Genomic DNA, 25,410 nt, shown 5'->3' with positions numbered 1-25,410 from the left:
GTACTATATTTGGCAGGCCCATTTGGGATGCCTATGTCACTAACGAGGGGCCCACACTATAGGTCGGCGCGGCCAGGGCTTGGGCCGCGCCGCCCTATAGCTTGGCCACCTCGTGGCCCCACTTCGTGTGTTCTTCGGTCTTCTGGAAGCTCCGTGGAAAAATAGGGCCCTGGGTCTTCGTTTCGTCCAATTCCGAGAATATTTCGTTACTAGGATTTCGAAACCAAAAACAGCAGAAAATGAGAACTGGCACTTCGGCATCTTGTTAATAGGTTAGTTCCAGAAAATGCACTAATATGACATAAAGTGTGCATAAAACATGTAGGTATCATCAATAATATGGCATAGAACATAAGAAATTATCGATACGTCGGAGACGTATCAATGTGTTTCCGGATGATCTACCCGGTATGCCCCCGGATCGGGATATCGAGTACATCATCAAGTTAATCCCCGGAACTGTACCTATAGCCCAGAGAGCCTATAGTATGAACCCAACAGAGCTTGTGGAGCTGAAGAAGCAAATTGATGACATGCTAGCCAAAGGTTTGATTCAACCTAGTGCATCATCCTGGAGATCACCAGTTTTATTTGTGGACAAGAAGGATGGTGCCACTCGTTTATGTACGGACTACCGTAAGCTTAACGATGTCACCATCAAGAACAAATACCCCCTACCCAAGATAGAATACTTGTTTGATCAGTTGACCGGTGCCAAAGTTTTCTCAAAGATAGATCTTAGGACTGGTTATCATCAGCTGAAGATCCGCGCCACCGATATCCCCAAGACTGCCTTCACTACCAGATATGGGTTGTATGAGTACAACGTCATGTCGTTTGGATTAACCAATGCCCCATCTTATTTCATGAACCTCATGAATAAGATCTTCATGAACTTTCTGGACAAGTTTGTCGTTGTCTTCATCGACGACATTCTTATCTACTCCAAGTCCGAGGAGGAACATGAACAACATCTGCAGACTGTCCTAGAAACCCTTAGACACCACCAGTTGTATGCCAAGTTCAGCAAATGTGAGTTCTGGCTGAAGGAAGTAGGATTCATGGGACATATCTTGTCTGCAGGAGGTATTGCCGTAGATCCCGCCAAGATCAAAACTGTTACAGAATGGCAAGCCCCAACCACCCAAACCGAGGTCCGCGCTTTTCTTGGATTAGCCGGATATTACCGCAGATTTGTCGAAGGCTTTTCGAGCATCGCTCGACCAATGACCCAACTGTTGAAGAAGGACAAGAAATTTGAGTGGACTGACAAATGGGAAGGGAGTTTCCAACAACTCAAGAGTAGACTGACCTCAGCCCCAATCCTGATCATGCCGGACATCACCAAGCCCTTTGACGTCTATTGCGACGCTTCCAAGATCGATCTTGGATGTGTCTTGATGCAAGAAGGCAAAGTGATTTCATACCTTTCACGACAGCTGAAGCAACATGAGCAGAACTATCCAACCCATGACTTAGAGCTTGCAGCCGTTGTCCTAGCCTTGAAAGTTTGGCGTCATTACCTCATGGGTAATCGATGCGAGATCTACTCCGACCACAAGAGCCTGAAATATATCTTCACCCAGAAGGAGCTGAACATGAGGCAGCGCAGATGGATAGAATTGATCAAGGATTACGACATGGAGATTCACTACCACCCCGGCAAGGCCAATGTGGTAGCGGATGCTTGAGTCGACTGCCGTGTCATTTGAACTCCATGATCGCAATCGAGCAACCCAGCCTGTTTCAAGAGTTTGAACAGTTTAGACTTGAACTTGTTAGTGAAGGATTCCTAGCCAGCATAGAACTTCAACCCACCTTGATCAGCCAGATTAAGGAAGCCCAGAAAGGAAACGCTAGCATCGACGGAATCAAGAAACAGATAGCTGCAGAGAAAGCACCAGGATTTACAGTAGATGAAGCCGGAGTTCTTTGGTACAAAGGACGCCTATGTGTGCCAGCAGATTCTGAGCTGAAGCAAGTCATCCTGAAAGAAGCCCATGACACCCTTTACTCAATCCACCCCGGAGGTACCAAGATGTATCAAGACTTGAAGGAGCAATTTTGGTGGCATGGAATGAAGAGAGAAATCGGAAGCTACATCGCCAAGTGTGATATCTGTCAGCGAGTCAAGGCGGAACATCAGCGACCTGCAGGACTACTACAGCCTCTGCAGATTCCAGAATGGAAGTGGGACTCCATAGGAATGGACTTTATCACAGGTTTGCCCAAATCCAGCAAAGGCAATGATTCGATATGGGTAGTTGTCGATAGACTGACCAAGGTAGCTCATTTCATCGCCGTCAAGACCACATACCAAGGTCCAAAGTTAGCTGAACTGTACATCTCCCGGAATAGTCGCCCTGCACGGAACCCCGAAGTCGATAGTGTCAGATAGAGGATCACAATTCACCTCAAGATTCTGGCAGAAAGTGCATGAAGGACTAGGAACCCGTCTGAATTTCAGCACCGCCTATCACCCTCAGACCGATGGACAGACTGAGAGAGTCAACCAGATACTGGAGGACATGTTGAGAGCATGTGTACTAGAATATGGATCCAAATGGGAAGACTGCTTGCCTTACGCAGAATTCTCTTACAACAACAGCTACCAAGCCAGTTTACAGATGGCCCCCTTTGAAGCTTTGTACGGAAGGAAATGCCGTACCCCCCTGAACTGGTCGGAAGTCGGAGAAAGCCAAGTCTTTGGACCAGATGTTCTTCGTGAAGCCGAAGAAAAAGTACACAAGATCCGCAAGTACCTCAAGACGGCGCAATCAAGACAGAAGAGCTACGCCGACAAGAGACGCCGAGAGATGACCTTCGAGATCGGAGATTTCGTCTATCTCAAAGTATCCCCCCTGAAAGGAATGCAGAGATTTCAGCTGAAAAGAAAGCTCACACCCCGATATGTCGGACCCTTCAAAGTTCTGAGTCGCCGAGGCGAAGTATCTTATCAACTGGAGCTACCAGAAGAAATGTCGGCTGTACACGACGTGTTTCACATCTCACTCCTCCGGAAGTGCCTTGAAGTCCCCAAGAAGACCGAAGTGTTCAAGAACATCGATCACCGATCGGTGGACATCAACCAGGACTTGACGTACCGCGAAGTGCCGATTCACATCCTGGAGGAAGCTTACAGAACCACCCGCACCCGAAGCATCAAGTTCCTGAAGATTCAGTGGAGCAACCATACTGAAGATGAAGCCACTTGGGAACGCGAAGACTTCATGAAGAAGGAGTACCCAGATCTCTTTAGTACCTAACTTTCTTTTAGATCTCGGGACGAGATCTTTTGTAAGGGGGAAGGGTTTGTAACATCCCAAATTTCAATAAAAGAGAGAAGAAGAATTCCCAGAGATCCAAAATTCAGAACCAACAAAAACTTTTATTTGCATATAGTGCCATGCATAGGACTTGTGCATTTGAGTGATATGCCATGATGATTGTTATTGTGTTTAAGTGCTAAACCCTAAAACCCTAATGTGATCAAGTGAAGATCACCAACCAAATAAATCAAAAAGAGAAAGAAATCAAATAAGAATAAAACCCTAAAACCCTCACATATGGTTTAGGCCATTTTTGCAAATCTTTTCCCTAGACCATTTTGGTCTTCACCATTAGTTGTACTATGTTACTAAACACTTATTACAACTTTTGGAATCAAAGAAACACAAAACAAATCAAATTCAAACTCAAAATGAGATCACATATGATAATGGTCAAATCTGCCATTTATAATCTGGTCCCTACTTTGAGCACCTGCATTTCAAGTTTTTCAAACTAGACTTTCCCAATTCTTTGCATGTCATCCAAGAGCACATCAAGGTGAACAACTTTGGTAAAGACCACCATGCCAAAATCATCTTGGATCAAAAACTATGCTCATGCAAAGTTGAGACTTTTTAATATGAGCAACAATCTCACTTTGTCAAATTTTGCAATTCTTTGATTTTTAAAATTCTACCACCACACATAGTTGTCTCTGGTCCTTTACAACTCAACCAAACAAACCACTTTCAAATTTTGCAACCATATGAACTCAACCAAAGTTTGCAAGAATTTGAATTGGGCAAATATGGAACAAATCAAAAACACTATTGTGAATAGTTTTGGCCTAACCCTAAGCCACCACTGACCTCTACCTTGTCCCCTGATCCCTTCTACCTCCATTACACCAAATAGCAAGCCTAGAGGGGATCCATGCATGCCAAGCTCCAACCATGCCGGCCATGGCCATGATCACTCCCCTCTCCTCTTTTCTCTCCACAGCAGCCTCGACCACCTTGCCAAACCTACTCCCCTTGGTCCCCTGAGCACGCCAGTAGGCGCCGTTCGTCGAGAGGTGGACCACAACGCCATGGCCAGAACACGCCCACGACGCCCACGTGCGACAGGAGCAGCATGGCCATGCCGTGCATGTCGGCCGACGCGCACGCCACAGACACGCGCCGCCTCACTGCATCCCTCCCTCTCTGGCCCCCTTTTCTTCACCACTCGCCTCGCTGCGCCACCACGGACGTGCCAGACACTCGCGCGACACGAATCCTGGACCGCCGCCGCCGGAGACGACGAGCAAATTCCGCCATTGCCGCGGTAGACATGGACGCAATGCGACCCAATCCAACGCCGCCCGACCGCGCTGTCGCCGCCAAACGCTTCGCCAGGAACCGCAGAACAGTGCCGCGCCCTCTCCTAGCGCCCTAGCTCGCCGGAATCGCCGCGCGATGGTCGACCGCAACCCTGCCCCGCAGCACCTCGACGCTTCTATAAATAGAGAGCTCCCGGACCAAACCAAGCACACCACCAGCTTCTCCTCCCATCTCTGCTTCTCCACGACCAAGCCACACCCTCGATTGACGCCGGAGCAGCCCCAATTTGGCGATCGGAGCCGCCAGTACCCGGAGATCGCCGCTGTCGATTGGAGCCGCCCCTGGAGTTGCCGCTGGTACCAGGAGCACCGCCGTCGACTACATCTTCCTCGCGCATACTGCCAGCCATCGCCGGACCCTTGGTTAGCTCTCCGACCCCCTAGGCTCGCCGCGCCCGTGGCTCGATCTCGTCGGAGAAGAAGATGAACCTGCGTCGTTGGATCTTGTTTTAATCCAACGCACCGCAATGATCCATACCGTTTCGGGTTTAAATAGACGTTGACGGGTGGCCCCCACCTTGTCAGCAAGCCCATGCGCACTGGATGCATTGCTGGGCCGGGCTTCGTTATTTCAAACCGTTTCGGCCCAGTTTCGTTTCCCGCCGGCCCTTTTAATTCAAACTCGAATTTCCAAATCCATTTAAATTTCAATAGTGGCCCTGACTTTGAAATTCAATAGAATCTGTTTGGCTTGGCCAAATTGAGCAAATTTGATGTTGTTGGAAAGCTACTGAAAAGTTCTACAACTTTCCGCTGGTCTCACTGTGAGATCTGTTGTAGAAATAAAGTGATAAAAAGATTAAGTCAGGGACTTTTGCACATTCAAATAAATCTTAAAAATCAACCAAAAGTGTTATTTAGTTAATTCCAACTCCAGTAGTTCACATTTAACTTACACTAATTGTTTCTACAACAATATCGTGTGGTCACTTTGTATGATCATGCCCTAGTTTAAATAATGGACAATATGGCTAGTTTACTTAAGTGATATTGTCCAAAACTATTATGGAAATCATATGAAGTATTTTACTTCATTTAAATCTCATCCGAAGTACTTTCAAATGAAATTTGAACCCCTGGTCAAATACCCTCACGTGAAATACTTGGAGATTTTAAATCATAATAGGCATTGTTAAATAGTATGAGGTTTTCTACCTCATTTAAATCATTTTCTCAAATGATGATGATGAATGGTTGACTTAGGTCAATATGATTTCATATATGATTGTTTGAGAAATTTAATCTTAAGAAGATTCAATTAGAGGAAATTATTCCTCAAGAACTAAATGGAAACTATCATTTACATATGTAATGAGAGGAAATTATTTTCCTAAGAAGAAGCAACCCAATGCACCTAATGGTATTAAGTGTGTGATTAGAATAGTTTGTGTGAAGTGATGATGTGCTTAGTATAGCTCTTGAACTTGTTGAGTGATTATACCTCGTATTCGAATTTAGACGCTAGCACCGGAGAATACTAGGAGGAGGAAGGATTCTACCAAGAGGAGGAAGAGGAGCACCTTGAGAACTACCAAGGCAAGCTAATATTCTTGCAAAGTGCAAAGCCCCTTGGGGAAAGGCACCATGATTCTTACCTTTCTTACCACAAGCCTATCCCAAGTTTTTACCTTACAAGTTTGTACTTGTTTATTTAAAGAGTTACTTTTATAGTTAACTTTGTTCTAAATTAAGAATATTACTAGAATAACAAAGTTAGTCTCAAGCTAGCCAAGCAAGATAGCACCCCTCATGATTAGTGCTAGTGCTAAATATTAAAACTTGACTACTCTAGATGGGAACATGTGACTTGAAATGAATTTGAAACCTTGGAATGATGAGTCATTTCATTGAATGATTTTTGAAGGTGAATATGACCAAGAGAAGATGGTGATTTTTGATATAAAACTGATATTGGTTTGAATGCGATACCTTTCCAATTTTGAGTACCCCCACAATACCTGATTATGGGTAGGACTTAACTGGAAATTTATGCATCTTAGTATGGGTTCCCTCTAAACACACATCATAGGGGTTATGCTGAGGCTGCCTCCGTTGTTGAGAAATGATGTGAATTGAGGTGAATTGTACGGCCAAGCCCTCTGAAGTTCCCAGGTTGACAGTTGGTCTTCACTGGGAGGCCAAGCTCATGGGGAGAGGTGCTCATACTAGGGTTTGTAAGTGAAAGGTTATGGTTGATGATCCGCGTATCGTGTTACGATGATTCGGGGTTATCCCGACGGATGAAATCAAATGTTGTGGCACAAGTGTGCAACCTCTGCAGAGTGTAAACCTATTCGAATAGTCGTGTCCACGGTTACGGACGGTTGGAAAGGCCATACAGTTTCCGGTATCAGATTCTTGAAAATGTTGGTGAAATGAATGGTGAATTGGTGACTTGTTTTGAATCACAACCAAATGTTGTGGGAATGACACTAATGTTCCCACTTGAGTTAGTTAGCACTTGAATAAGTCTTTTCTCAAATACTTGTGAATTAAAACTGGCTTTATGCAAATAAACTAGAGCTTAGTAACCCTTATTAGAATTGTAGCACTTACACTAGTATTAGTTTGCGAGTACTTAAAGTACTCACGGCTTTGTCCCTGGCTATTCAAATGGCTAGAGTATGAAGATGAACAGAACTACCAAGGAGATGACCAGCAGGACGCCTACGACAACTAGGAGTCTTCCGACGTCAAGCGTTGGCCTGTGGACTAGAGAGTCCCTTTATCTATACGCTTCCGCTATGAACTTGTGTTTGTTCGTTGATCAATAGTTCAACTATTTGTGTAATATGGATCATGTGATTCAAGTTGTAAGACAATATGGTTTGTAATGAATGATGACTATGATATTCAACTATTATGCCTCGCAACAACAATATTTCTGGGATTGCGATGAATGGCATAATAGGCATCTGGACTTAAAAATCCGGGTGTTGACAGTATGTCACAATAGTGTACATGCATTTTTTTTATCCCATATATGTGAAGTGTTCTTTTTGTGGTTGGTAGTAGTTTTTTACATCATTATCCCAATAATTTTACTTAATTCATATCCTACTTTTACATGCCTAATTTATCATGCAAATGCTCGCTGTAGGACATGTAAGAAGCTACTTTAGTATTTTTGTCACCTTTTTACATTATATGAATCTATTATTTTACATGCATGTTTTCCATGTAAATATATTATGTACGAAATGTAAGTCAACAGCTTCGATGCAACAGATTTTTAGAGAACGAGCCTACTAGTTTTACATGAGTAATTTGCTAGTTCTACATGCATGTTTTCCATTTAAATAGAATATCTAGGACATGTAAGATAACAACTTCGATGTGGCAGATTTTTACATTATGAACCTACTAGTTTTACATGAGTACTTTTCTAGTTTTACATGCATGTTTTCCATGTAAATAAAATATAGAGGACAAGTAAGACGTAAACTTTTATGCGACATATTTTTACAGTACGAACCTACTAGTTTTACATGAGTAAATTACTAGTTTTGCATGCTTGTTTTTCATGTAAATAGAACATGTAGGACATGTAAGACATCAACTTTGATGCAACAGCTTTACATGATGAATCTACTAGTTTTACAGGAGGAAATTTACTCATGATTGTTCCCCATGTAAGTGGAACATGCAAGACATGTAATACCACTATTTCAAATGCGACATATTTACATTATGAATCTACTAATTTTGAAGGAGGAATTTTCTAGTTTGAAATGCTTGTTTCCCATGTAAGTACAAAATGCAAGACATGTAACATATTAACTTCAAATGCGGCACCTTTTAACATGATCAAACTGCTGCTATTTATGTGATGAATATGATGCTTATACATGCTTGTTTTCCATGTAAATAGGTCTATATGATGAATATGTAGGATTTGCAAGAAAAGCTACTTCAATGCAACATATTTTGTTTTACATGATGATTATGATAGTTTTACATGCATGTTTACCTTTTGTAAGTATGAGATGTAGTACATTTAAATAAAAGGTGTCAGCTATGTAAGCTTTTACATGACCAGTAAAAATGATGTGCAATTTGATTTTTATTTGTTGCCCCTTAATAAAAGTTGTCAGCATGTCATGTAAATTTATTTCGTTTTTCCCATTTAATGCACGGAAAATTCCCAAGAAGATAGCAGATCCTCTTCAGTTGGATTTAAATTTTTAAATGGAGTTGTTGTTCTATCACCAGACAACAATCAAGAAGTGCAAGGTACATACAACCCGTGCAGTGATGGAAGAATGATGTTCAACATTGATGCATGGGCAAAGTTTGTTGTTCTGAAAGGTTTGAAGAGAGGCAGGCAGTGATATTTTTGATCCATTCGTATGGAGAACGTTTTTCATCTACTAGGGAAGTCATCCTTAACTGCTGCTGTGATCTAAAATGAAGTAAATCAGGAAGTAATCGTATCTATATGATAGCCTACGACCCGAGATTCAGCTTCTGCAGGTCCTGCAGCGCCAATGGGGACCTGCTGAGCGTACGGCGAGCAGTCTGAGAGAGCTAAACGGGGTCGCGTCGGAGGTCAGCGTGGCGACTTCATCTCTCCGGCGTCCGCCTCCATGCTCTGCTGATCCCCTCCAGCTCCAGTTTCTAACAGTAGAAAAGCAAGGCGTCGGCGAGGCCGAGGCGTCGTACGACGGTACGAGAGGACTCGTATGCGTACGCGTAATTTCTTTTGTTTGTTTTCAAACGAAAAAGCAAGCGGAAGTGAGAACCCGCCCGATGGTTGACGCGTGTCCGGGCGCACCGATGGGCGCATCAGTTGGGCGCAGGCAAGCCCCGTCCCGTTGGGTCTCCTCATGCCGTCCGGGGCTATTTAGCACCCGATGGATGTAAAGTTTAATCTGAGGCTCATTTATTCAGCGGCGAGTCTAGGATGGATGAATTTTTTTTGATAAATAACGTCGAATTTAGGCAAAACAAGACGAAATTCATCCAAGCATAGGCGAAATTTAAAGACATTTAACATATATAGGCGATTTCGTACATATATAGGCCCAAATCACAATATATTTAAATTCGGCCACAGGAAAAGAAAAACTAGATTTAATAACGGCCTTCTACATGCCGAAATGGCGGTAGAAGGCCGTGCAGTCGCCGCCGTCGTCGTCGTCGCTCGAGTTGACGGCGTCCTCGACCGGCGGTGCCTCGTACCAACGGCTTGATCCAGCACCAGGGTCGCCGCGTGGCGGCGTCGGCCGGTAGAGCTTGCCGTCGCTGCTCTCCTCGAGCTTGATGAGCGGCACGGGCACGAGCGCGACGGTTTGTGCGGCGGCGCGGACGGCGCGCTGCTGCGCGACAGCCAAGTCCAGCAGTCGCCTCTGCTGCTCCGCCTCCTGCCGCTCCCAGTCCCGCCTGGACTAGTCGAGTGCAGCGTCGATGGGGAGTGCGTTGTTGCCAAGGATGAGGTTGTTGAGCGACCTGGCGATCGCCTCCGCCACCGCGGTGTCCTTGGCACGCTTGGCATTCTCCTCGGCGAGCTGGGACGCGGCGGCGGCCGCTGCGGCCTCCTTCTTCGATGTCTTCCTCTTGCGGCCGCGCGAGGGAGATGGCGGCTGGTCGCGGATAACGAGGGCACCGCTGCTGCGCCCTCTGGTCAGCGGTGGAGAGGCCGGCTCCTTCTTGACGACGGCCGGCATCGTACGTGGAGGAGCCGATCCGCCGGACCTCGATGCCGACCTTGACCCAGACGACGAGGAGGATGGCGCCATCCTTCGCGGTGTCCAGGAGCTACCGTGTCGGCGCGACACGGTAGGCGCCACCTGCAACGGCATCCCCAGAACGGGGTAATTGCCACCCTCGATGTGCGCGAGCATGTTCTCGAGGGTGCGGCCAGGCCCGCTCCACCATCGGCAGCGGCCGGCGGCATTGTTTCGCCCGTGAGGAGGGGGAGGGCCATCGTAGGCGGCGAATTCGCCCTCGTACCTCTGCCGGAAGAATTCGATGCCTCGTAGTCGTCGGGGAAGAACCTCTCCTCCGCGCGCTGCTCGTCACTGAGAGTGACGAGCACCGCGTCGATCTCCGCCTCGAGGCGGCGCGACCGATCGGCGGCGGCGGGATCGGGACGCCGCCCGCGATCAGTCGCCAGCCTCCGGGCGCGCGGAAGTCGGGCGGCGCGTGGTAGCCCGTGGCGTGCAGGAGCCTCCCCTCCCATTGGTGGAGAGAGCGGCGGCCGAAGCCGTTGTTCGCTGCGCCGTCGTTCGCCATTGATCGCTACCTCGCTCGATGAGATTGGGAAAGAGAGGAGGTGAATAGGGAGACGGCGTGGTGAATGCGGCCAGACGCGGTAGTTCCGCGATAAATAGAGGGCGACGCACGTGAAACCGAGGCGACGGCATTAACTCGCCGCGTGGAAGCTACGCGTCTGGCGAAGACTGACCGGCGGCAGGCTTTTACAGCGCACAGAAGACGATGCGATGAGGATGACAATCGGCCTTTCTCGCCGACAAGTCGGGGCCACCAGCCGCGCGGGAAGTTTTCTCGGTGTTTCCCGCACTTTCGTTTCGTCCGGATTTCCCTAGCAACTGGACCGTTTTCGTCCATCCGGATGAAAAAATTACGTCCTAGGGGCCTTCCCAGGGAGACGGCTGGAGATGCTCTAATGTCATGTGAAATCCCCAGATATTGGGGAACATACCAACAATATATTAAGTTATATTTTCAATCCTAGCGTGTGGCATGGACTGGAATGAAACCTAGATGTTAATTTTCCTTGTTTTTTTTTTACTTTCAGTTTTGTGAATCTGTGTCTTTTGGTAAAGAAGGTTCGGAGGCATGTACTCCCTCCATACCGGTTTATAGGTCCATTATGTGTTTCGAGAAAAACTTTGACTATTAATTTGATCAATTAAATATAATTTACATGCTAAAATATTACACCATTGGATTCATATGCAAAAGAAATTTCCAACGATATAATTTTTGTGATATATGCATATTTTGTTGACCAAATTAATGGTTAAAGTTCTTCTCAAATAACGAAATGTGCTTATAAACTGGTATGGAGGGAATAGAAATCATGAAGATATTAGCAAAGAAGCCAATTAGTGGCTAAGAAATTTTACATTCCGCTAGTATGTGACGACTGATTCCTTCCCTGTCTTCTCTCTCAAGGAATATTCTTTGTCAACGTCTTGCTCCTTTTGTGTCTCCATGGATTTTTTCGGAAGCTTTTTTTCCCTTTGTTTCTTTGATCAAGCCTGCTCCATTAGTTTCTCCCCTTATGTTTATCTCTACGCTCGTTTGGATCTTGCCTTCAGCTTCAACAAGCTAGATGATTCGCTTGAACCACATTATGCATTCCGTTTCATAGTCTTAGTTTTATGGGAAAGGTAAAGGGGAAAAAGAAGAAATTAAAAGAAATTAAAAGAGAGAAAAACGAAATAGCTGATCCTCGAAAGGCAAAAAGGACACGTGTCGTTTTTATATTGAACAAAAAAAATCCACTCATGCCCAACTGAGAATCAATCGACTGATGAATAGACACTCCTTTGGGATAGGTTCTTTCTTCTCCAAATGGGGATCACCCCAGCCTATGCATCAAATTAATGCACACAACTTTTTATTTAAAATTCTCAGGTTTTAAATAAAATTCTTGTCATACAAATAACATGTGTTTGATATGTTTCTTTGCGGTTAATTATATCAACTTAATATGACGATTGGGGTGATAACATTCCAAAAAAATATTGATTTGGGGAACTCAGCTAGGTTTAATTTCATGGCGTACTAATGCTAAATCCGATCAAAGGGGATGCACTACAACCTACAAGGCTACAAGTATGAAGTATGAGATCTTCCCTTGATGATCGATTGTTTGATTAACAAGAGAGTCCCAGCGGACGGTATCATACTTACAGATCACATGTCCCAGTTTATGCACAGCTTACAGGGTTACACAGCCAAGATCGTCCACTAGTCGAACTACTAATGCACATGGCGGTACGATGCCGCGCTGGCGTCGTCACGCCGGGCCTTCTCTACGACGTCACCTACGCCGGCGCCGTCGCCGTCCACCCAGTAGGCGTGCCAGAGGGGCGACCGGCGGCGTGGCGGCGTGGACCCGACGCAGCCGGCGAGGGAGGCCTCGAACTTGGGGTCCCCGGGGCGGAGCATGGCCGGCAGCGGCATCCTGACGCCGCGCGCGGCGCAGGCCTGGTGGCGCGCGGCGATGCGCGTGTCGAGCGCGTAGGAGAAGTACTCCGGGAAGTCGAAGAGCTCGCCGGCGTCCCGGCCCATGGCGCCCAGGAGGTACTCCGCCTTGGGCCGCATGTTGGCGCCGACGCTGTAGTAGAAGAGCGCCGGGAAGCGGCGCGCCATGGAGCGCGCGGCGCGGGCGGGGAGGCCGAGCGACTGGAGGAACTCGATCCGCGGGAGCAGCTTGTCCTCCACGGAGAAGGAGAGCAGGTCGGCGCGGCGGTGGATGTCCGGCACGCCGAGCGCGCGGAGGAAGTAGAGCGTGGGCCGGAGCCGCGCGGCGACCGGGGACACGAGCAGGCGCGGGCGCCGCCGCAGCACGCGCGGGAGGTCGTCGGCGGGCACCCCGGCCTCGTCGGTCAGGAACCGCAGCGCGGCGGCGATGGTCTCGACCGGCACGGACATCAGCTCCGGGCACATCCCCGCCGCGCGGCGCAGGTCCTCCTGCGGCACGCCCACCTCCAGCAGGACGGCCGCGGCGTCCGCGGCCACGGGCGGCGACGGTAGCACGTGCTCCAGGGCTGGTGCTGGTGCCGGCGCCGTTGCGGGCGGGAAGCCCGGGATGGCGAGGCTGCTGCTGGGCCTGGACCTTAGCGCGACGGCAGCGACGTGGAGGCGGCGGGGTGGCGCTGGCCTCGAGAGGCGGCCGTTGCTGGCATGGCGCAGCAGGAGGTCCTCCATGGCGGAGCCGTTGCGGTGGTTTCTTGGAAGCGATGAGCTTCAGAGCAAGTTGGATGAGCGTGGTGAGCACTAGACTAGAGAGACATGGATTTGGCGGATGGTGGCGGCGAGGAGGATAAGGGGTGGGTGGGCCAGGCGGGAGCGCGGGGAGGAGGATAGGGAGCGGAACGGGAAGGGGTGATTGGGCCAGGTGTGATCTCCCGGGATTTTTCTTCGCCGGAGACAAGGAGACGGTGGGGGCGCGCGGGCAGAGTATTCAGAGCCACACGAGTTCAGTTTCAGTTTCACTCGAGTAAATTACAGATTAGGACGAAGTGGACGCTGTCAGTACCACTTTTGGTAAAAAAAATATGTCAGTACCATTCCTGGAGCAGCTAGCAACAGATTACGCAAAACAGAGATAGCGAATTATCCTGTGCAGCCCCACTCAGTGCCGACGTGGAAAACGGCCGTGAGGCAGCTCCGTCTCACCCGAGCCGGTCAAAACCTAGTCCGCCCTGACCGGTCGGAACCACGTCTCCACCGTCTTCTCTTCTCCCCCTTTCGTTCCCACTCGATTTGGCGGGGATGGAAGAGTCTTCCAATCGGGATGGCGGCAACGGTGACGGCGGTGGAAGAGCGCTAGAGAGGTCTCAAGTCAGGGAGGCGAGAGCGGCCTGGATGATCTGGACGAGTTGTGGCCGTCGAGGCCATCATTAGCGGCGGCGATGCTTGGTGCGATTTGGGTGGATAATCCAGCGACCTTAGAATGGTACACCCACGGCCTCGATGGTTTGGAGTAAGTACCTCTATCTGATCTATTAGCTTACAGTTCTCTTCGGCACCTGGGGGATTTAGGGTTAGGGTTTACTGAATCTTGCATTTGTACTATATGTTTTTAGTTTGGATCCTGAAATTTGGGAGGTCAGAATCCATTTGGATGGGGTAGATAACCTGGAGAGGAAGATTGGGTGCGATGACATAACCTACATGAATATAGTTGCTACGATTGAGACCCAGGGTTATAGACATCAAAGATTCTATATATTGCAGACAGTCAGATGGCAGAGTTATATTAGTTGAGAACAATGCAATAATTTATGAGCTGCTACACATGTTTGAATCAACTAGAGTGTTAAACTTGACTGTAAAGAGGAGAGCTATAAACCAATGCATGCCAGAGTAGTGGAACCAATGAATTAGGTGTTGTCGTTAAGTACACTCCTCAATTAGTGTATGATTTTAATCGAGCGCCTTTTTCTCTGTTGACATTGAGGGACAAGTTTTCACAAGTTAGGCAAGCAATACTGGAAATCCTTATCACTGCACTCAACAAAGTACAAATATTCATAAGGGAAAAGAAAATCAAACTGTAGTCAATGTTGATGATGCAATCTATGCACATGAGGATGATGATGGTGACGGTTGTATATTCTTTGACATAGGAGAGGCGGACTTTGTAGCAATGGAAAAAAATTAGAAGGAAAGAAGATATGAACATAGCTGAGAAGATTGAGGATATGAGAAAGAGAGAGAGGATCCCATGCTCCATTGTGAAGATGACACTGATATAGAAGATTTATATGTCAGTGTTGAGGACAATGCACATGACGTACAAGCATCTCCTGAACCTGATCCTTCACAATTGAGGACAGTGCAAAAGAAAAGGAAGAAGGCAACTAAAAGAGGTCCAGGTCCCACAACAAGAAGCCATTCAGCTGTGTAGATTGATGAGAGTCCAAAATTCATACCATCGGGAGATGAAGATGATTGCCCAGGTTTTTTGAAGGAGAAAGAAGATGATGGCTTTGTACCAGTGTCAATGGTGCCACCAAAGGGAAGGAAGAGTAGAAGAAGGAAAATACCATAGAGGGAATGGTATGAGGACAAGGTGTTGTGATACGTCCAAAACGTATCTACTTTCCCGAACACTTTTGATGTTATTTGCCCTCTATTTTGTATGTTTTGAATGCAACTAACGCGGACTGACGCTGTTTTTCAGCAGAATTGCTCTGGTGTCTCGTTTTTGTGCAGAAATTCAACTTTCAGGAAAATTCCCGAAAAATATCGCAAAACTCATATTTCACCTGAAGACTCACGGAGCCAGAATACGAGACGGAGGGGGGCCACGAGGGGCCCACGTCTGCCCTAGGTGCGGGCCAAGCTTGGCCATGCCTAGGGGTGGTCTGGCCGCCTCGGCCACCCCCTCGACCTCTCCTTCGCACTATCCCCTGACCTGAAAATACCGGGGGGGGTCGATATTTTTCTATAAAGAGTTCCGCTGCTCCCTCGTCACCAGAAACCCCAATACGAGACTAGAAACTCCGTTCTGGCATCCTGCCGGGACGGAGATTCGGAGGAGATCATCGCCATCACAGACGCCTCTCCATCAACCATCCATGATTCTCCCATCTATGTGTGAGTAATTTCCCGCTATAGGCTCTAGGGGGTGGTAGGGATTGGATGAGATTAATCATGTAATATTTATAAGATTGTTATGGGCATAGTGCCTAGTATCCGTTGTTAGTATTTTTGATATTGTTGCAACTTGCTATGCTTAATGCTTGTCAGTATTTTAATCCATGTGCTTACAGTATTTTAATCCTGTTGTCTACTGCAATCATCGGTACTACTATTTTAATACATGTGCGCCCGTTCATCCATCCATGTGCTTACAGTATTTTAATCCTGTTGTCTACTGCAATCATCGGTACTACTATTTTCATTTCAATACTGTTGTTACCTCACTACTATCACCGCTATAAAATTGTTACTACTGATAAACTGTTGCGAGCAAGTCTATTTTCAGGTGCAAGTGAATTGACAACTCATCTGTTGAAGCTTATAAATTTTTTTTTGCTCCCCTTGTGTCGAATCAATAAATTTGGGTTTTACTTCCCTCGAAGACTGATGCGATCCTCTATACTTGTGGGTCATCATGTTGCAGCCACATGAGCAGTTGTGTTTGAAAATGTGCTTTACCAATGTTTAGCAATTCAAAAATGCTCTTATTGATTTGCACATTGCTCAAAGTAGAAAATTCTCTTATCACATAAACTCCAATGTCAGGATCATTGTGCAATGCATTGAGGAGAAATGCCCTTTCCATGTTACAACCAGAAGACCTTTATGATAAGAAAGATGAACCTCAAGCATACCCATGAGACCACCACTGACAGTACAAGGATGAGTGCAAGATGGTTCACATCAAAGTAAGTATGAAAGTTTGTTCAAATCAGATCCAAATACAACAATTCAAACAGTGATAGATAGTGCCATGCAACATTGTAGATGGCCATTCACCATCAATCCAATAAATTTTGTCACGCATCACATCCTCCTACACATCCAAGAAATTATATAGGCATTATGTACCCAAACCTAAGGAAGTAACTAGACAAAGAACTACTAGCAATATATAAATTTGGGCAGTAACTAGATAATTTTATCTGTTTACTAAATTTGAGCAGTAACAAAATTTGGGCAAAGTAAAATAGCAAATTCGATCTATTTAGCTAGAAGCTAGATAATCTACCAATTAATATCTACCAAATTCTATCAAGAATAATAACTTAATTTTATAAGGAAGGCGGTCAAGCTGCAGTAAACAATTAAGCAACTAATATCTACCAACAACTGTCAAATAATCTACACAATGCAATCACCATACCTTACATCCATATCCAAGAAATCTCCTCCTGATGTTTGCGCCTTCAAAGCACACATACTTGTACATGGACATGTCATGCTTGCAACGCATATCAGAATCATCATAGACGGTGTAGTCTGGGTGCAACAAAGTTTCTGGAATCTAAAGCAAGCCAGATGAAGCAGATTTGAGGAAGACATTTGATGAATCGAAGCTAGGATGGAGAAATCCCAAATCAGAGTCGTAATCCCTTACATACCGGTGGACGAGGACTGATGTCGTGCCCCTTGATACGTCTCCGACGTATCGATAATTTCTTATGTTCCATGCTACATTATTGATGATATCTACATGTTTTATACACATTATATGCCGTATTTATGCATTTTCCGGCACTAACCTATTAACGAGATGCCGAAGAGCCGCTTGTTGTTTTCTCGCTGTTTTTGGTTTCGAAATCCTAGTAAAGAAATATTCTCGGAATTGGACGAAATCAACGCCTGTGGTCCTATTTTGCCACGAAGCTTCCGTAAGACCGAAGACGTAACGAAGTGGGGCCACGAGGTGGCGACACACCAGGGCGGCGCGGCCCAGGCCCTGGCCGCGCCGGCCTGTCGTGTGGGCCCCTCGCGTCGCCTCCTGACCTGCCCTTCCGCCTAGTTAAAGCCTCCGTCGCGAAACCCTCTGTACCGAGAACCACGATACGGAAAACCTTACTGAGACGCCGCCGCTGCCAATCCCATCTCGGGGGATTCTGGAGATCTGCTCCGGCACCCTGCCGGAGAGGGGATTCATCTCCCGGAGGACTCTTCACCGCCATGGTCGCCTCCGGAGTGATGAGTGAGTAGTTCACCCCTGGACTATGGGTCCATAGCAGTAGCTAGATGGTTGTCTTCTCCTCATTGTGCTTCATTGTTGGATCTTGTGAGCTGCCTAACATGATCAAGATCATCTATCCGTAATACTATATGTTGTGTTTGTCGGGATCCGATGGATAGAGAATACTATGTTATGTTAATTATCAATCTATTACCTATGTGTTGTTTATGATCTTGCATGCTCTCCGTTATTAGTAGAGGCTCGGCCAGGTTTTTACTCTTAACTCCAAGAGGGAGTATTTATGCTCGATAGTGGGTTCATGCCTCCATTAAATGCTGGGACAGATGACGAGAAAGTTCTAAGGTTGTGGATGTGCTGTTGCCACTAGGGATAAAACATTGATGCTATGTCTAAGGATGTAGTTATTGATTACATTACGCACCATACTTAATGCAATTGTCCGTTGTTTTGCAACTTAATACCGGAAGGGGTTCGGATGATAACCTCGAAGGTGGACTTTTTAGGCATAGATGCATGCTGGATAGCGGTCTATGTACTTTGTCGTAATGCCCAATTAAATCTCACTATATTTATCATGTCATGTATGTGCATTGTTATGCCCTCTCTATTTGTCAATTGCCCGACCGTAATTTGTTCACCCAACATGCTTTTATCTTATGGGAGAGACACCTCTAGTGAACCGTGGACCCCGGTCCTATTCTTTACATCGCATACAATCTATCGCAATTGTTCTTTACTGTTTTCTGCAAACAATCATCTTCCACACAATACGGTTAATCCTTTGTTACAGCAAGCCGGTGAGATTGACAACCTCACTCGTTTCGTTGGGGCAAAGTACTTTAGTTGTGTTGTGCGGGTTCCACGTTGGCGCCGGAATCCCCGGTGTTGCGCCGCATTACATTCCGCCACCATCAACCTTCAACGTGCTTCTTGGCTCCTCCCGGTTCGATAAACCTTGGTTTCTTTCTGAGGGAAAACTTGCTACTGTCTGCATCACACCTTCCTCTTGGGGTTCCCAACGGACGTGTGTCAACTGCACGCATCAAGACTGTTTTCTGGCACCGTTGCCGGGGAGATCAAGACATGCTGCAAGGGGAGACTCCACTTCCCAATCTCTTTACTTTGTTTTTGTCTTGCTTTATTTTATTTACTACTTTGTTTGCTGCACTTAAACAAAACACAAAAAAATTAGTTGCTAGCTTTACTTTATTTACTGTCTTGCACTCTATATCAAAAACACAAAAAAAATTAGTTTACTTGCATTTATTTTATCTAGTTTGCTTTATTTACTACTGCTAAAATGGCTACCCCTGAAAATACTAAGTTGTGTGACTTCACAAACACAAATAATAATGATTTCTTATGCACACCTATTGCTCCACCTGCTACTACAGCAGAATTCTTTGAAATTAAACCTGCTTTATCGAATCTTGTTATGCGAGAGCAATTTTCCGGTGTTAGTTCCGATGATGTTGCTTGCCCATCTCAATAACTTTGTTGAATTGTGTGAAATGCAAAAGTATAAGGATGTAGATGGTGACATTATAAAATTAAAATTGTTTCCTTTCTCATTAAGAGGAAGAGCTAAAGATTGGTTGCTATCTCTCGCCTAAGAATAGTATTGATTCATGGACTAAATGCAAGGATGCTTTTATTGGTAGATATTATCCCCCTGCTAAAACTATATCTTTGAGAAGTAGCATAATGAATTTTAAACAATTGGATAATGAACATGTTGCTCAAGCATGGGAGAGAATGAAATCTTTGGTAGAGAATTGCCCAACCCATGGACTGACTACTTGGATGATCATCCAAACCTTCTATGCGGGACTAAATTTTTCTTCGCGGAATTTATTGGATTCAGCTGCTGGAGGTACCTTTATGTCCATCACTTTGGGGGCGGCTACAAAGCTTCTTGATGATATGATGATAAATTACTCTAAATGGCACACGGAAAGAGCTCCACAAGGTAAGAAGGTAAATTCTGTCGAAGAATCCTCTTCCTTGAGTGATAAGATTGATGTGATTATGTCTATGCTTGTGAATGGTAGATCTAATGTTGATCCAAATAATGTTCCTTTAGCTTCATTGGTTGATCAAGAAGAAAATGTTGATGTGAACTTCATTAAAAATAATAATTTCAACAACAATGCTTATCGGAACAATTCTAGTAATAACTATAGGCCATATCCTTATAATAATGGTAACGGTTATGCTAATTCTTATGGGAATTCTTACAACAATAATAGGAACACACCCCCTGGACTTGAAGCTATGCTTAAAGAATTTATTAGTACACAAACTGCTTTTAACAAATCTATTGAGGAAAAGCTCAATAAAATTGATATTCTCGCTTCTAAGGTTGATAGTCTTGCCTCTGATGTTGATCTTTTGAAATCGAAAGTTATGCCTAATAGGGATATTGAAAATAAAATTGTTACTACAGCAAATGCCATCCAAGTTAGAATTAATGAGAATATAAGATTAATGGCTGAATTGCGTGCTAGGTGGGATAGAGAAGAAAATGAAAAACTGGCTAAAGAGAATAATGTAGCTAAAGTTTGGACTATTACCACCACAAGTAATGTTGATTCCTCACATGTTGCTGCACCTCCTACTATCAATGGTAAAATAATTGGTGTTGGCAATGTTTCTGCTCCTAGTGCAAAGCGTACAAAACTGCCTGAAATTGCTAAAACTACTGAAATTGCTTGTGATAAAACTGCTGAAATTTTTTCCAACCTTGGGGACAATGATCCCATTGCTTTAGATTGTAATGATTTAAATTTTGATGATTGCCACATCTCTGAAGTTATAAAGTTCTTACAAAAACTTGCTAAGAGTCCCAATGCTAGCGCTGTAAACTTGGCTTTCACAAAACATATTACAAATGCTCTCATGAAAGTTAGAGAAGAGAAACTAAAACTTGAAACCTCTATTCCTAGGAAATTAGAAGATGGTTGGGAGCCCATCATTAAAATGAGGGTCAATGATTTTGATTGTAATGCTTTATGTGATCTTGGTGCAAGTATTTCCGTTATGCCTAAGAAAATCTATAATATGCTTGACTTGCCACCATTGAAGAATTGTTATTTGGATGTTAATCTCGCTGATAATGCTATAAAGAAACCTTTGGGGAGAGTTTATAATGTTCATATTATGGTTAACAATAACCTTGTCCCCGTTGATTTTGTTGTCTTGGATATTGAATGCAATGCATCTTGCCCCATTATATTGGGAAGACCTTTTCTTCGAACCGTTGGTGCTACTATTGATATGAAGGAAGGTAATATTAAATATCAATTTCCTCTCAAGAAAGGTATGGAACACTTCCCTAGAAAGAGAATGAAGTTACCTTTTGATTCTATTATTAGAACAAATTATTATGTTGATACTTCGTCTCTTGACAATACTTGATATACACTTTCTGCGCCTAGCTGAAAGGCGTTAAAGAAAAGCGCTTATGGGAGACAACCCATGTTTTTACTACAGTATTTTTGTTTTATATTTGAGTCTTGGAAGTTGTTTACTACTGTAGCAACCTCTCCTTATCTTAGTTTTGTGCTTTGATTGTGCCAAGTAAAGTCTTTGATAGTAAAGTGAATACTAGATTTGGATTACTGCCCAGTTTCAGATTTCTTTGCTGTCACGAATTTCGACCTGCCTCCCTGTAGGTAGCTCATAAAATTAAGCCAATTTACGTGCGTGATCCTCAGATATGTACGCAACTTTCATTCAATTTGGGCATTTTCATTTGAGCAAGTCTCGGTGCCTCAATAAAATCCATCTTTACTGGACTGTTCTGTTTTGACAGATTCTGCCTTTTTATTTCGCATTGCCTCTTTTGCTATGTTGGATGAATTTCTTTGATCCATTAATGTCCAGTAGCTTTATGCAATGTTCAGAAGTGTTAAGAATGATTGTGTCACCTCTGAACATGTTAATTTTTAATGTCCACTAACCCTCTAATGAGTTGTTTCGAGTTTGGTGTGGAGGAAATTTTCAAGGATCAAGAGAGGAGAATGATGCAATATGATCAAGGAGAGTGAAAGCTCTAAGCTTGGGGATGCCCCGGTGGTTCACCCCTGCATATTCTAAGAAGACTCAAGCTTCGGGATGCCCAAGGCATCCCATTCTTCATCGACAACATTATCAGGTTCCTCCCCTGAAACTATATTTTTATTCCATCACATCTTATGTGCTTTGCTTGGAGCGTCTATTTGTTTTTGTTTTTGTTTTTGTTTGAATAAAATGGATCCTAGCATTCATTGTGTGGGAGAGAGACACGCTCCGCTGTTGCATATGGACAAATATGTCCTTAGGCTTTACTCATAGTATTCATGGCGAAGGTTGAATCTTCTTCGTTAAATTGTTATATGGTTGGAATCGGGAAATGCTACATGTAGTAATTCTAAAATGTCTTGAATAATTTGATATTTGGCAATTGTTGTGCTCATGTTTAAGCTCTTGCATCATATACTTTGCACCCATTAATGAAGAAACACCTAGAGCTTGCTAAATTTGGTTTGCATATTTGGTCTCTCTAAAGTCTAGATAATTTCTAGTATTGAGTTTTGAACAACAAGGAAGACGGTGTAGAGTCTTATAATGTTTACAATATGTCTTTTATGTGAGTTTTGCTGCACCGGTTCATCCTTGTGTTTGTTTCAAATAACCTTGCTAGCCTAAACCTTGTATTGAGAGGGAATACTTCTCATGCATCCAAAATCCTTGAGCCAACCACTATGCCATTTGTGTCCACCATACCTACCTACTACATGGTATTTCTCCGCCATTCCAAAGTAAATTGCTTGAGTGCTACCTTTAAAATTCATCATTCGCCTTTACAATATATAGCTCATGGGACAAAATAGCCTAAAAACTATTGTGGTATTGAATATGTACTTATGCACTTTATCTCTTATTAAGTTGCTTGTTGTGCGATAACCATGCTCCTGGGGACGCCATCAACTACTCTTTGTTGAATATCATGTGAGTTTCTATGCATGTCCGTCTTGTCTGAAGTAAGAGAGATCTACCACCTTAATGGTTGGAGCATGCATATTGTTAGAGAAGAACATTGGGCCGCTAACTAAAGCCATGAATCATGGTGGAAGTTTCAGTTTTGGACATATATCCTCAATCTCATATTTGAACACTAATTGTTGGCACATGCTTATGCATTAAAGAGGAGTCCATTATCTGTTGTCCATGTTGTCCCGGTATGGATGTCTAAGTTGAGAAAAATCAAAAGCGAGAAATCCAAAATGCGAGCTTTCTCCTTAGACCTTTGTACAGGCGGCATGGAGGTACCCCTTTGTGACACTTGGTTAAAACATGTGTATTGCGATGATCCGGTAGTCCAAGCTAATTAGGACAAGGTGTGGGCACTATTAGTATACTATGCATGAGGCTTGCAACTTGTAAGATATAATTTACATAACTCATATGCTTTATTACTACCGTTGACAAAATTGTTTCATGTTTTCAAAATAAAAGCTCTAGCACAAATATAGCAATCGATGCTTTCCTCTTTGAAGGACCATTCTTTTACTTTTATGTTGAGTCAGTTCACCTATCTCTCTCCACCTCAAGAAGCAAACACTTGTGTGAACTGTGCATTGATTCCTACATACTTGCATATTGCACTTGTTATATTACCTTACATTGACACTATCCATGAGATATACATGTTACAAGTTGAAAGCAACCGCTGAAACTTAATCTTCCTTTGTGTTGCTTCAATATATACCTTTACTTTGATTTATTGCTTTATGAGTTAACTCTTATGCAAGACTTATTGATGCTTGTCTTGAAGTACTATTCATGAAAAGTCTTTGCTTTATGATTCATTTGTTTACTCATGTCATTACCATTGTTTTGATCGCTGCATTCATTACATATGCTTACAATAGTATGATCAAGGTTATGATGGCATGTCACTCCGAAATTATCTTTATTATCGTTTACCTGCTCGGGACGAGCAGAACTAAGCTTGGGGATGCTGATACGTCTCCGACGTATCGATAATTTCTTATGTTCCATGCTACATTATTGATGATATCTACATGTTTTATACACATTATATGTCGTATTTATGCATTTTCCGGCACTAACCTATTAACGAGATGCCGAAGAGCCAGTTGTTGTTTTCTGTTGTTTTTGGTTTCAGAAATCATAGTAAAGAAATATTCTCGGAATTGGACGAAATCAACGCCCAGGGTCCTATTTTGCCACGAAGCTTCCAGAAGACCGAAGACGTAACGAAGTGGGGCCACGAGGTGGCGACACACCAGGGCGGCGCGGCCCAGGCCCTGGCCGCGCCGGCCTGTCGTGTGGGCCCCTCGTGTCGCCTCCTGACCTGCCCTTCCGCCTACTTAAAGCCTCCGTCGCGAAACCCTCTGTACCGAGAACCACGATACGGAAAACCTTACTGAGACGCCGCCGCCGCCAATCCCATCTCGGGGGATTCTGGAGATCTCCTCCGGCACCCTGCCGGAGAGGGGATTCATCTCCCGGAGGATTCTTCACCGCCATGGTCGCCTCCGGAGTGATGAGTGAGTAGTTCACCCATGGACTATGGGTCCATAGCAGTAGCTAGATGGTTGTCTTCTCCTCATTGTGCTTCATTGTTGGATCTTGTGAGCTGCCTAACATGATCAAGATCATCTATCCGTAATACTATATGTTGTGTTTGTCGGGATCCGATGGATAGAGAATACTATGTTATGTTAATTATCAATCTATTACCTATGTGTTGTTTATGATCTTGCATGCTCTCCGTTATTAGTAGAGGCTCGGCCAAGTTTTTGCTCTTAACTCCAAGAGGGAGTATTTATGCTCGATAGTGGGTTCATGCCTCCATTAAATCTGGGACGAGTGACGGAAAGTTCTAAGGTTGTGGATGTGTCTGTTGCCACTAGGGATAAAACATTGATGCTATGTCTAAGGATGTAGTTATTGATTACATTACGCACCATACTTAATGCAATTGTCTCGTTGTTTTGCAACTTAATACTGGAAGGGGTTCGGATGATAACCTGAAGGTGGACTTTTTAGGCATAGATGCATGCTGGATAGCGGTCTATGTACTTTGTCGTAATGCCCAATTAAATCTCACTATATTTATCATGTCATGTATGTGCATTGTTATGCCCTCTCTATTTGTCAATTGCCCGACCGTAATTTGTTCACCCAACATGCTTTTATCTTATGGGAGAGACACCTCTAGTGAACTGTGGACCCCGGTCCTATTCTTTACATCGCATACAATCTACTGCAATTGTTCTTTACTGTTTTCTGCAAACAATCATCTTCCACACAATACGGTTAATCCTTTGTTACGAGCAAGCCGGTGAGATTGACAACCTCACTCGTTTCGTTGGGG

The 25,410-nt window shown here is 44.6% G+C and overlaps 1 protein-coding gene across 1 annotated transcript; it reads right to left on the bottom strand.

Moving 5' to 3' along the window:
* Positions 1-12,460: 12,460 nt before the first annotated feature.
* Positions 12,461-13,695, bottom strand: LOC124698392 (transcription termination factor MTEF1, chloroplastic-like). The gene has a single exon (XM_047230871.1). The coding sequence runs from the start codon at positions 13,553-13,555 to the stop codon at positions 12,605-12,607; it is 951 nt and encodes a 316-aa protein (XP_047086827.1). The 5' UTR covers positions 13,556-13,695; the 3' UTR covers positions 12,461-12,604.
* Between the last annotated feature and the right edge of the window lie 11,715 nt (positions 13,696-25,410).

The sequence above is a fragment of the Lolium rigidum genome, chromosome 3 (genome assembly GCF_022539505.1).
Source record: "Lolium rigidum isolate FL_2022 chromosome 3, APGP_CSIRO_Lrig_0.1, whole genome shotgun sequence".
Classification (NCBI taxonomy): Eukaryota; Viridiplantae; Streptophyta; class Magnoliopsida; order Poales; family Poaceae; genus Lolium; species Lolium rigidum.
This window is presented reverse-complemented; position numbering and strand designations above follow the sequence as displayed.